The sequence below is a fragment of the Panthera onca genome, chromosome A3 (genome assembly GCF_046562875.1).
Source record: "Panthera onca isolate mPanOnc1 chromosome A3, mPanOnc1 haplotype 2, whole genome shotgun sequence".
NCBI lineage: Eukaryota > Metazoa > Chordata > Mammalia > Carnivora > Felidae > Panthera > Panthera onca.
In genome coordinates, this window is record NC_138341.1 from 122,049,874 (window position 1) to 122,063,349 (window position 13,476).

At 47.4% G+C, this 13,476-nt stretch overlaps 1 protein-coding gene across 12 annotated transcripts in view; it reads right to left on the bottom strand.

Moving 5' to 3' along the window:
• Positions 1-5,429: 5,429 nt before the first annotated feature.
• Positions 5,430-13,476, bottom strand: part of PTPRT (protein tyrosine phosphatase receptor type T) — a 1,077,107-nt gene continuing 1,069,060 nt past the window's right edge. For all 12 annotated transcript variants that reach the window (XM_060618029.3, XM_060617982.3, XM_060618020.3 and 9 more), the window contains 2 exons: positions 11,898-12,033; positions 5,430-11,004 (listed from right to left, as the gene is read on the bottom strand). In XM_060618029.3, coding sequence (XP_060474012.1) covers positions 10,951-11,004; positions 11,898-12,033 — 190 coding nt within the window. In that variant the 3' untranslated portion in view covers positions 5,430-10,950. The remainder of the gene's footprint in view (positions 11,005-11,897; positions 12,034-13,476) is intronic.

Consider the following 13,476-nt stretch of genomic DNA (forward strand, 5'->3'; position numbering starts at 1 on the left):
ACTTCTATTTATGCTGAGCAACTGGCTTATTTTCCCCTTTGGACATCGAGCCAATTGACTGTGTTCTCCTTCCTGGGTGGTTTGGCAGTGCCAAGGTTTTGAACCTCTTGACCCAGGTGTTGGTAAGTCTTTTGGGTCTGATCCCATTCCTGGCACCATCGTGTCTATCCTGCTTTCATTTTTCTATGTGCTGCTCCCCCTACCTTTTTATATAAGTGGTTTTTCTTTTTTTTTTTTTTTTTTAATTTTTTTAACGTTTATTTATTTTTGAGACAGAGACAGAGCATGAACGGGGGAGGGTCAGAGAGAGGGAGACACAGAATCCGAAGCAGGCTCCAGGCTCCGAGCTCTCAGCACAGAGCCCGACGCGGGGCTCGAACTCACAGACCGCAAAATCATGACCCCAGCAGAAGTCGGCCGCTTAACCGACTGAGCCACCCAGGCGCCCCTATAAATGGTTTTTCAAGGCATGAGAGTAACATAAAATTTAGAAAATATAGAACATATAAAGAACAAAAGTCACTCATATTCTCTGTGAAGAGAGATAATCACTACGGATATACTGATACAGTCATTCATTTGTATATTCAGTCTATGTTCTCTGTACATCTGTATTTCTCTGTATGTTTCTCTGTCTTTCCATGCACTTTGGATTCCTTGAACAATTAGTTCAGCTTTATTTCAATGCCTAATCCTTGGACTGTGGAAACTGAAATCCTCCTTAGTTTTCTTCCAATCTCCATGGTTTTATTCCCATGCTCCAGCCTCTAGTTCTCAGTCTGTGGGGGTCGTCTCTGTGTCGGTGCTGTATCTCTACTGCATGCTGATGGAGATTTCAGGTTCAGTCCCTTTGCTAGTTTTCAAGAGAAAGCTACTTAGGCCAAATCCTTGTGGAGTCAAGATTTTTCTAAAATTAACCAAGAATGGTTTCTTCTCCTTATCCCATCAGCTGCTTCTGCACTTCTCTTGGTTCCTTTCTCCTTACTATCCTAGACCCTGCCAGAGGAAATCAAATCCCCCTCTCGCGTCTTGCATGGCATGTTGGTAACCTTGTGCTATGTCCTTAAGGGTCTGAGGGCTTTTAGATCCACTGGAGTTCACATGGAAAGCTTAAACTCCTGGACTGGAGGAAGATCTTAGGCTGAACCAGAGGTACCCATCAGAGTCTCACCAAGGTGCTTTAAGGTTTGATGTGGACCCTCACTTCAGGTCCAGCCAGAAAGGAGGGCTAGGCTAGGACCTACCTGGGCAGCTAGTAGGTATGTAAGGAGAATTGTGCCTCTCTGCCCAGTCTCCAGGTTTGGAGCACACAGGGGTATGGTTCAAAGATATCACTGTGAGAGCACCTGAGTCTTGACATAAACAAGGTTACCCTCAGGTTGCAGAAGTACTGGGAGCGTGTCAAGAAAGATAATAGCTATCTAAGCATATGTCCATAGAAATATGACCACAGCATGATGTTAAGTGGTAAGGAGCCTATCAGCATGTATGTATATGTATATGTGTTTATATACACATAGAAAGGTCTGGAATGGCATAAAAATATTAACAAGTGCGTTTGAGAAGTGGTGACTTTTACCTTATGTCTCAAGCAATTTTGTATTGAGTTCTTTCTTTTTTCTAAGTTTAAATTCAAGTTATTAACATACAGTGTTGTCATGGCTTCAGTAGAACCCAGTGACCTCTTACATATGACACCCAGTGCTCATCCCAAAAAGTGCCCTCCCCAACACCCATCCCCCCTCCCCTCCCCTCCAGCAACCCCCCAGTTTGTTGTCTGTATTTAAGAGTCTCTTATGGTTTGCCTCCCTCTGTGTTTTGATCTTATTTTTCCTTCCCTTCCCCTATGTTCATCTGTTGTGTCTTCTTTCAAATGAGTATATGCTACTTTTATAATAACTCTTAAAAAGTTATTTCCATTTTGGGGAAAAACAATATGCCCCAAAGTATTTTGGTTATTAGGAGATAGGTGAGATTTTTTCCTTCTTTCTAATTTTATTTTTCCCAATGTCAACTATTACATTTGTGGGAAATGAATAAATATAGCAGGCAGAGTAAGTGAGATTAACATGACCAAGGACAGAGGGACAAGGATTACTACTAGCTGGCTGGCCACCAGGTTCCCCACTCAGGACCCAAGCTGGGAGGTATAGGTTCTCCAGGCTCTGTGGCTTTTGGGAGTGCAGGTGGGTTCTGGTGGGTCATAAATATAGGTCTCTTAGGTTGAAGAACCCTGCCAGGGTTCCTAAAGCTGAATGAGAACAAGTGTACCCTGGGTTCTGACCCTATGGCTCATGCTTCTATCTGGATATGTACAGAAAACTTGGGAACCAGTAAACTCCAAATAATTAGTTCCAGCTGTTTCTTCTGCTTACCTGGAGAGAGCTTGTGCATCCAACTCAGAGACTGGCAGCCTCATACACTAGTTTGGGAACTGATTTATCTCCCTGTCTGATTTGGCCCTCTCTAATAGTAACAGCATTTAGAACAGTGCTTGCACAATTCCAGCATGTATTACAATCACCTTGGGCACCTTGTTAAGCATGCAGATTCTGGGCACCCATCCTGGACCAATTGAATTAGACTGTGCATGTTTAGAAGTTTCTCAGGTGAGCTGATGTAGATGATCTATGGGTCTGAGATGAGAGGGTTAAAGTCTGCATCTGGCATCACTGGTGTAGTGCCTAATGTCAGCATTTATTAGAACATTGAAAAGGAGGTTCTGTGTCAAGAAGTAGACTTCTATGCATCTTGATGCCGTGGAACCAGTCTTACCCAATGGGATGTTGCAGACCTGTTTCAAAGTAGCTGATGTGACTGGACGTTTTTTGTCGTGCTCCTATCACCATAAGAAGACCATGACTAGGCTAGCCTGCTGTCCCCAGTGGGGAGGATAACAGCTACAGGGAGCAAAGATGCCCTAGCCAAGGCATCCCAGGCAAGCCTGGCCTGGAATAGAACCCATGAGTGGGCCAGCTGACCCAGCCTAGATCAGTCAGACCCCAGCTGACCACCAGAAAGGACTACTGTTTAAGTCACTGAGTTTTGGGGTGGTATATTATGCGGCAGTAGCTAACTTCTATATCCAGGAAGTTTGTTAGTATGCAGATCTTGAAACTGTGATTCTGTAGGGGCTTAAAAATTTGTCCATTAACAAATTTCCTGAGTAATTCTGGTGCCAGGTCTCTATGGATCACACTTGGGCGGAGGGGGGGACTGTTTTAGACTCCACCCTTTCACTAGCTCAGTGTAGAATCATGGAAAATCCCTTAATGTTTATGAACCTCAACTTTCTCATCTGCAAAGAGGGGATACTACACCCTTCCTGCATTATAGATGTGAGGATTAAACGAACATAAAGAAACCTAGAAGGTCATAGATTTTTCTCATCTTCCTTCTTCCACTTGTCTTCCCCTCACTCCCACCCAACCCCAGGAAGAAACCAGTGCGAATATCTTAGGAAAACATGAATCTCAGGATCACAGCTTTATTGTATAGATTTTCAACACAGCCATATTACAAACATTGTCAGGGAACATTTACAAGAATAAATAAGATGGACTTGCAGGGTGTAAAAAGATTACACTTCACTGTAATGTACAGTCAAAAAATATATCTGATATTCATTGACCTGACATTATTTACCTTCTGGTTTTTTAAGCTAGAATTGGAAAGGAAAAGGAAAAAAAAAAAGAACATTGACAGCACAGTGCTGGCTTTTTAAAAAAGTTGATTTATTTTGTTTTCTCTTCTCATACGTGCTTTATCTATCAAACACCCAAACTGTACAAGTGCAGGCCATTGGGATTCATGGAGGAGGCTGCAAACAGTGTGGAGACTTTGGTCTCATGCAGTATCATATGCCCAGTGGATGTGAAAATGTCAGTCTCCCTCGAGTCGTGCGGGAACCCCATGATGACCCTGAGAGGGCTGTGATGGTGTCCAGTAGCCAAGGCAATGGTAGAAGCCCCAACTCTGCCTTTTATTGGCTAGTTGATTTAGGGTGAAAAAGTGCTTCTGAGTATGATTGCCAACATGGGTTAGCCTGGATTAACTTGGGCTAGCCCAGGATCCACCTGGCAATGAAATGGATGCTCTGGGATGATTACAATTATGTGCCAACAGAGTCACTGTGCTTTTACTTTATGCAGTCTGCTCCAACAGGCCTTGAGTGGGGAGGAGTGGGGTAGAAGTAACCTCTGGGGACCATGTGTGTGGTAAGCAAAGCCCTGCTCTGGGTCCTGCTTGGACCTTTACTAGTTCTGGCTACCACTGAAGGCTTTGTTGGCCAGTGGATCTGAAGTATGGTTGGTCTCATCACAGATCTTGGTGGGCATTGGGTCTGTGGCAAAGCAGCTATTCTCTCTGGACATTCTGGTGATAACCAGCCTGGATTAGCACTGGCTATGGGGCCAGAGCAGCATCTTCGCCTGCATGGTGGGAAGACTTGGACAGGAGAGCAGGGAACTTCAACCTGCACAAACCAAACCCAGCTTTGGTTTTGTGCTCTGCAGGAATGAAGGAGTTCAAATATGGTCCCACCTACATTAAATATCACTCATCTAGGGTGGAAGAAAGTTAAAGGTCATCTCAGCAATTCTCTTTCTTCCCTTTAAAGAGATGTCTGGCTCTGCAGGACCACTGCTCATATGGGCAGCTTATCCTCTCTGAGGTATAGCAAATTCTTCCTTACAGTCATCAAGCTTTACCTAGTGGTCCTAGTTCCACTCACAGGAGTGACCTGGGACTAGAGAACCATGCTTGAATTTGTCCAATGATCTACAGACCTATGGAGCATATGGGCACTAGCATTCTGCCTGACCCTTTGGAAGTCTGATTTGACCTGGGATGGCACTACTTGGTTCTCAGAGCCTCTGGACTGCCCTGGTGCTTTGACCCAAGGAACATCTTCAATCGTTAATCTTCCATGGGAGAGGTGGGGGTATGGTGAGTTTGTGAGACCATCTCACAGGAGGCCTACGGATTTGTATTCACAAGCTCAAATGCACTGAAGTGTGCTTACCCAGTTTTGCACTGCTGGCAGGTTACTTCACATTCCCTTTCCTCCCCCAAATCTCACCAAGGAACCATGAATTACATTAATTACCCTGAGCTCCAGGCTTTCACACTAATACCTTCCTGTCTAATGCTCTACTGCCCTCAGACGCTCATTCTCTGAACATGCCAACCAAGAATCAGGGTCCAAATCCCAACACCCAGAGAAGCTCTTGGATACAGAAGGAGATTACATGGTGATCCAGCCCCAAAGGGGTCTTACCTATAGCCTCTTTCATCCGGAGTCCTCTCACATTCCTTGTATGAGCCCCTATGGACCACCCCCAAGCTCTTACTTAGATAGCTAGGATGCCAAGCCTAGGATCTACCATTGTGGGGGGTCTGGGCGCTAATTACCCCAGAGATCTGGGTCTGGGGTTGTGGGCGCTAATTACCCCAGAGATCTGGCCCAGAACAATCTGTTAGCACCCTGCTCCTCTTACTCCCGGGCTTGTTCACGTTTCTCACAGCATTCCTCCTGACTTAGCTGTGTGCTGATGGCCTGTCTAGCCCAGCAGTGACCAGATGAAGGCAAAAGGAGGGTGGCTTTCTTCATTCTTTTCTAAGGCAGTGAGGTGGAGGGGAATTATCATCTCCTTCAGTGTCTCTGGGTCGGGGTTGGACAGTTACTCCTGCTGAGATGACATGGTGCCTGCATGGCTATCCTTCCCTGGGCCACCCTTCTGCTGTCTGAGCAGCCTAAGTAGACTGACACCTGTATGCACACAGCAGGATTCATGCCAGAGCTGAGGAAATGTGGACCCTGGTGAGGACACAGATTAGGAGCTGGTTTAGCAACAGCGAGCAGATGATGGATAGACATGATTTGGTTGGTCACAAGGAGAATTACAGCCTTTTTTCTGAGACAGTGAAACTTATTCTAAAGTGACACCCTTGCTCCCAGTGGTCCTGGCCAGGCTTCCCTGTCCCCTGTCCTGCTGGGCCACAGAAATGACCACTTTTCCCTGTAGTTCATGTGCATACTTGAGTGTTTCCGTTGGGTCCCAACTGCTTGGCCTTGCCTTCCTGTTTTCCTGCCCAAAGCTCTCCAAATCTGTGCCTTCTACCTTGGCCGAGGCTCCTCTTTTCACATCTTTTCCCATTAATTTGTTGGCCTAACATTCTACAGCTAAGAAATGGTCAGGATGTGATTTGAACCAAAGACTAAGCTCTTTCCACTGCCACCCCAATGCCTCACCATGGGATGAACTGTCCCATAATAACCTGTTGTTCCTGGCAGCACCCCTTCCAGGGCCCTGGCATGTGGCAGGAGCCAAGTATGTGTGATTGAAGTAAAGTAAGAAGCCTTCCAGACCCCCAGCCCCTCATGTGAAGCATGTCCTTAGATTTGCCCACATTAGCAACCATGTGACTCGACCTGGACAGAGTACATCACACCTTCTCCAAGTCTCAGCCTTCAGGAATCTGCTGAGAAAGCCTGTGTGCATCTTATCCTTTCCCTTTACAGTATTATGGGCTCACCCTTCACTATGCCAGATGGACACATCCTCATCATTCTAGGATATACCAGTGGGTTCTTTCCAGCATCTAACTGGAAGAAATGAGTTGAGATCAACCCATGAACAGTGAGGTCACGGTACCCCCACACCAAAGGATCTGCCTGGGGAAGCTGAGCTGGTCTTGAGCCTGAGTCTGGAATTGGTCTCAGGAGGAAGGAAGCAGCATGGCCAGACATGGTGCCTCTCAGACTGGGATATGATTCCCTAGGGTCTGTCATAGGGAGTTGAGGGGACCAAAGCCACATGAAGGACCAGGGCACATCATTTAAAAAATACAGTCCTATTAAATCAGGCAAATTAGAGTAGAAGGAAAGTATCGCATGAATTGTTAAAGTAAAACAAGAAACTGTGGACGAATTTTAAGCTTGTCTGATTTGGGCTTTACAAGATCCATTGGGTTATCTGTTCCACCCCAGGCTTTGCTATTATGGGTAGACCCGTGGGAAAACCTGAGACACAATGGGGGAAAAATATTGTCTTTGAAGTCAGAAGAATCAGTTTAATTCCTGGATCCCCCCTGTTGAACTGTGGACAAGTGATTTCTCCTCTCTGAACCTCAGTTTCCTCATCTGTAAGATGGTGACAGTTGCAAACACATCTTAGGGATGTTGGGAGAATTCAGTGAGCTCACTTGTTAAGAGTCCCCAGCACACAGTCTTCTGGTTCCATGTGAAGGCTCACAGTTGGCAGGCCACTGCTCAGGCTGCACCCAAAGAGAAGGCCAGCACTAAAAGCAATCTGATCCCTCTGTTCCCACAAAGGGAGGCCTGCTGTGGTCATCTAGAGGCCCAGAAAGGGCGAAAGGACACAATGTTGAGGCACAGCTAAGATACTGCCTAAAGCCATCTAAGCCACAAATGCATGCAGCTTGGGGAGAATTCTTGGCTTCTTCTGCACATCTCCAAATAGGGTCCATACCTAGGAGGTGGCCCTGAGTCTCTGTACTACTTGGGGGCACTTCCCTTGGCTCCCCAGAGACGAGAGGCTAGTTTTTGATGTGGAAACCCAGAGATTGATACTACTGATACGGTTTTCCTCTGAATTGTAAAAGGTAGCCCATCCTGTACGTGGAGTGGGGTGGGAAGATACCTTGGGGGAGGTGGTGTTTTCTCTTATTTCCCAGGGAATGGATCAAGTCCAAATTCCAGGGCATCAGTGCCCCCATCCCATCCATCATGCCCTGCTACATGCATGCCATGTGCAATCTTAGGGAAGATATTCCCATCATGAGCCTTAATTTCTTCCTCTGTAAACTGGCCTAAGACCTGTTCACTGCCATGCCTTCTTTGGAGAGTAGCTGCATTTTGAGGAAAGGGGGGCGCTGAACTGGGGGAACCATCGCTGGGCCTTGTTGGGTCGATTACCCCACCATGGCCTGAGTTTTTACAACTTCCCTTATCCCTAAAGTCAAAATTTAAATTCCTACCATTTGAAATGATAGAAGCCAGTGCCATTTTTATCTGCCAGCTCTTTCACCCCTTCCAGAGCAAAATAAATCCTAGGATTTGTGTTGGATAGCCCCCCTCCCCCATTCTGCATGGATGAGCCAGGGTCTGGGCAAAGAGCATTTGATTTTCTCTGCTACAGGCTCCTTGAAGGCTGTGTGAGGGCTGGCAGGAGCAGTGGACTGGAGCCAGGGGAAGCCAGCACAACCAGTGGGAGCTGGGGCCTGGGGACCTGCTCAAGTACACCGGGGAAAGGACCCATCAAAGGAGAAGAGTGAGTTCACTGGGGGGCTCCTTTGCCTTCCTTCCCTTTGAGATGTTTCCTTTTGAACCTGCAAAGTGACAGCCCTTCTGTGATCATGTCTGGTGTCCCTGGACTTCCAGACAGCTCCAGAGCCCACGCCAATGGGAACAGTTTCTGTGGGCTCCTTTCATGTCCCATCCTCATGGGCCTGCAGTGGTCACCCTGCTCCACGGTAGAGCAGAGACCCTGAGTTTCTCACAAGAGTGGAGTCTCATGATCCACTGCATATTTTGTTCCAGCAACAAAATAATGAGCAGACAGACAAATAGATGTGATAGTAAAAAGCACACGCTTAAGGGAATGTTTTCACAGTGTCTGATGAAAGGAAAGGAGGCAGCCTCACTGGCCCCAGAGGGAGTCTTCTCTAACACTGAGCTGAGCACATCACTCAGATGCTCTCCTCGCTCTCTGTTGCCCGTAGGGGTAAGTCTGTGCTTTTGGTGGAACACTCTTCTCCCTGACCCTGGCTCATCTCCTGCCGCCCCTCCTGTCGTGCTTTGCTCCAGCTGGGCTGACCTCTCACCTGCCTGCCTCCCATCCCAAGGAGTTTTCACACCTCTTTGCCACTATACATCCTGATCCCTTGGATTGATTTCCTTTTCCTCTTTTTTCTACCTGTTGAGACTCAGCTTGAATGGGCGCTACTTCCTCTAGGAAGTCGTAGGCAGGCAGAGGGTCTCTTGCTCCCAGTTTCATATGATGCTCGTATGCTGCACCACTCCTGTACTGGGGTTCAAGCTCCCCGGTATACAGGGAGCTCTTGGGGAGAAAAACTGTGCCTTATTGAATTCTGTGCTCCTTATCTCCTGTCTGGGGCCAGACCAGCCTCCACGTGGAGCTTCCTAGATCCCAGGCTGCCCTGAGGCTGCCAAATACTGTGCCTCAACACCTAGTAGAGACCAAAGTAGAGCATGTCCCTGGCTTGCAGACCTCACAGCCTGAGGAAACAGGCAACTGTTTTCATTGGCCAAGAAATCAGATGGGATTAGCTTTCCTGAGGAGCTGGGAATGACTTACTAAAATATATCTGAACTACTGGGCTTCCCAGAAGAACTCGCATCAGAAAGAAAGAACTCCATTGTGGAGTTCTCTGCTCAGAAGTTTCTGGCCTTATTTTCCCTCCATAAAATAAGCGCTTTGCTGAGAAAGATGAAGGAAACAGTACAAACGGGTCTTATCACCAATATCTGCCTTTCTGGAACCCAGGGTTTCATCAGTGAGGAAGATGCCTCAGTTTCCTCAATTGTAAAGTAGAGATGACAGGCTAGTAGTTCTCTCATGGGGGTTCTAGGACTGCGTGAGATGTCATAAGGAATGTGCCAAGCCCAACGTACAGTAGATGCTTAGCAAATATTGCTTCCCTGTCACTGGGTCACCCATACTTTACTTTCAATAAGATCCTAGATCCCTGGTATGATCTCCTTGGCCTATTTTAAACTAAAGCATAACTGGGCCCATGATGACCTTTTTCAAGATGTCAGCTAGGGGTTTCTCTAGGAAGGAATTCAAATTTGGGGATCCAAGATTATGCACAAAGCTAGTATCATCTGCCCCATCTGAAGGGACCATCTTCAGACTAGCCTGTCGCCCTTGCTCAATGGCATCGCTGTCCTAGGGTGGGATCTTTTAAGGACATTGCCAGGAAAGATTACAGGCCCAAGAGATTTGTCTTATAGTTACACACCCAAACTTCTCTCCCCCTTTTATTTTGACATAAGAGACTAAGATTTTACATGCCCAAATAAAGTTTTTTCCCTATACACTTCAGAAAATAACCAACTCTTCTCTCTCTCCTAAAGGAGGCCACCACCCAAGAGACACAAGGTCAGCCCTGCCCCCCAAGAGATGGTTCCTTTTCACAAAGACATGGAAGAGCAGCAACATTCCACACTCTCCCTCCCACTGATTACAAAAAAAGCAAAAAGAACCTTTATCAAAGGGCGTGGACACAGCGGACTGGCCAGTGAACAACAGGTCAAGGCCTAGGCTGGGGGAGGGGTTCAAAATGGTATCGGGCCAAGCCCCATGCAGGTTATGTTTGAGAATGGGGACCTCTGCTGTGGTCTCAGGAGCATCCCGAGGTCACACTGATCCAGACCGGCAGGTGTCCAATGCCAGAGATCCCTGAAGGAGCCTACAGCAGGCAGCAGAGCAGGCCCCCCCCCCTCCTCCAAGAACCCCATCATTTCCGTGACAGCATGGAGGAGTAGAACAGATATCTCCTCTACTCTCAAGGAAAAGTGAGGCAGGGAGGTGCTGCTGAGGCTGTCACTCCCCAATGCTCGCACAGTCGGCTTGCCATGAGATTCACAAACTCGAACAAAAGCAAGAGGTCTGGGAACCAAAAAATCCAGGGCCTCGTCATGGGTGCACGTGTGCATGGGCCCATGGCTGTGGCTGGTTGGGTGTGGAAGGGAAGTCTGGGCCTTTCAGAGCAGCATCCCCACAGCTACAGGAGACCCTCAGAAGGTGCAGGGCCCACCACAGAACACGGACCACCAGTCTTCTCCTTGGAGTTGGGCAGGGGGCCGCCTCTTAGCCCCTGAGCCCAGTCACTGCCATTCACAGAAAAGGGGGCTTGGCTGCAGCAGCCTCTGGGCTCCGGCAGATTCCCCATCCCATTGGGCTAAAAGGAGCTTAAATATTCCAGTGCCACCTCGTATACAAATTTATACTGTTCCTGAGAGGGGGAGAGGCAAAGAGGAAGCAGAGGAGGCAAGAGAAGGAAAAAAAAGGAAAGGAGAAATGCATTTAGGTTAGAGACACAGATTTGGGAAGACACTTTATCTACATCCATACTAACAGTTGACTCAAAATTATCCATGTAATTATCTGTATCTGGACATCCCCCCAAGTTGTGCCCCGGGCCTGTTCACACCCACGCTTTCCCAGATGCCCAACAGGATCATTCTCTTCCTTTTCCCTGTTTTGGACACTAGTGCTTCTCAGACTGAAAGATGCATATGAAGTACCCAAGAATCTTTCTAAAATGCAAACTCTGGGTAAATCTGGAGTGGCTTTAGATTCTGTGTTTCTAACGAGCACCTAGATGACGCTGACACTGCTGGTCTATGGATGAGAATCTAAGTAGGACCATGCTTTGATTAGGTTAAGACTCTTCTATCAAAGTTCTCTGTGTATGGTCTGTTCCCATCACTGCACCAGGCCTTATGATCTGGGCTCTGCCTGCTCACGTACTTTCCATCGCTTTCTCCACAGTGTCCAAGCCCTGTGCTTACACTGTGCAATTCACATAGGTCAATTAGAATAGGACTGGACTGAATTGAAAATATAATTCACACTCCACTAATCCAGAATCCCTTCCCCTAAGCCTGAATTAGCGATATGAGGATTAGTGTGTCAGGATTAATATTTGGACTGCCCTGCAGGAGAAGGAAGTTTGTGTGGTTGGAAGGGATGCGAGCAGAGCAGATAACTGCAAAGGGTGTAGACTGTAAGGGCTCACTAAGCGCCCTGCTGTTGGGTGTTTTTACTCTCTGATGCTATTTTCTCCAGGTCAGGGGAATTAGGGCCAGCCCCCAGATTGTGGAAGAAGGTTCTTGGGACACTCACCAGGGTCTCCACCATGTTGGACTTGTTGTTACGTAGTGTTTTCACAATGTGGAACACGTCAATGATGTTTTGCTGCTGGATCATCTCACACACGCTGCAGATGGCACAGAAGGTTCCGCTGCGGCCGCCCCCATTTCTACACACAGAGTGAAGAGGTGAGCTATATTCCTGGGCACCCTCCCAGCACCTGCTCATCCTAAAGCCACATCAGCAGTAGTGGGGGAGTGGCTGCCCCAGCAAATGCAAGGTCAGGCTATGGTGAAAGCCTTAGCGATGTCAGTCCCACTGGTGCCATGAGCCTGCTTTGTTTGACCTTGAACGAGCTGTTCCCTGTTCATATAATGGAGGGGCTGGACTAGATGCTCTTTGAGAATTCAATTAGCTGGATGTTTCTTTGGTTCTATGAGCATGTGAAAGTCATACATGGTACACTGACCCAAACAGTGTGACGGACAGTGTGTCTCTGTAGATGTGGTGCCTGTATCCTTGTTCAAAAGGAGGATCTGGGTCCACCTACACATCCAGTGAACACAGGGGAAGGTTCCAGGCGGTTTTAATCCTATTTCTTCCCCTCCACTAAGGATAGAAACTCCAGAGACATCACTGTTAGCTTCAGGTCAGCCAGTCTAGGTTTAGGGGTGGGGCTGGGTGGGTCTGAAATGCTCTATTTTGAGATGATAGGTCTCTGGACATCCTGGTTGAAGCAAGACCCTGTTGATCTGGAGAGTCGAGCTAGAGGGCTCCCGGCAGGGTCATCTCTCTGTCCCTCCTTTCTGGTGCTCCATAATTCATGTTCATGAAAATGCCCCTCCAACTATTTACAGAAAGTCCCTTTAGGAAACTACCTGATTCAGAAATTCTGGGCACGTTGCCAAGAGCAACTAATGATTTCATGTAATGGCCTGTGTCTAAAGAACATCTGGATGGAAACTAAGGCACTTGATTTCCCAGATGTTTTATGTATAGGACACCCAATGAGCAGATGTTTCAAATACAGACAGTTGCCCTCCATTCACTGGCCATTGCATTTTGATGTCTCTTTGGTATCTCTGGCCTCCAAGGATGCCAAGGTCCCTGTTGATAGGAGGACATGCCTATGCTTTCCTTCAGTTCAAACTGCTGGTCACCTTGGCTAGGGGCGATATGGATAAAAAGGTACTCCTGCAAAAAAGCAGGCTGAGAAAAATCACATGGCAAAGAGTAGGAAGGGATTCCCCTAGAGGGAGTGTTCAGTACTTTCTGAAGCAAGAACAACAGAGTCCAAGAGAAAGAGGTAAGTGGGCACAGGAATCCAAGGGTCTGATGGAGTGAGACTCTGATGTGATGGTAATGACTCTGTGCTAAAGGTGAGACCACCTGAGTGTGTGAGAGGGATGTGGAAGGGGCAAGGGTGAACTGGCAGGGAACCAGCTGCCAGTTTCTGGGATGTGGGTAGAACTAGCTTGGTTTGGCTGATGTCACCCATCAACGTGACACTGACGCCTCACAGCATCTTCCTGAACCCCAGTTTGTGATTTGCATCCTTTGAGAAAAAAAGGATTGTTATAGGTGGTGGCCTTAAGTCGTGTGTGTGTGTGTG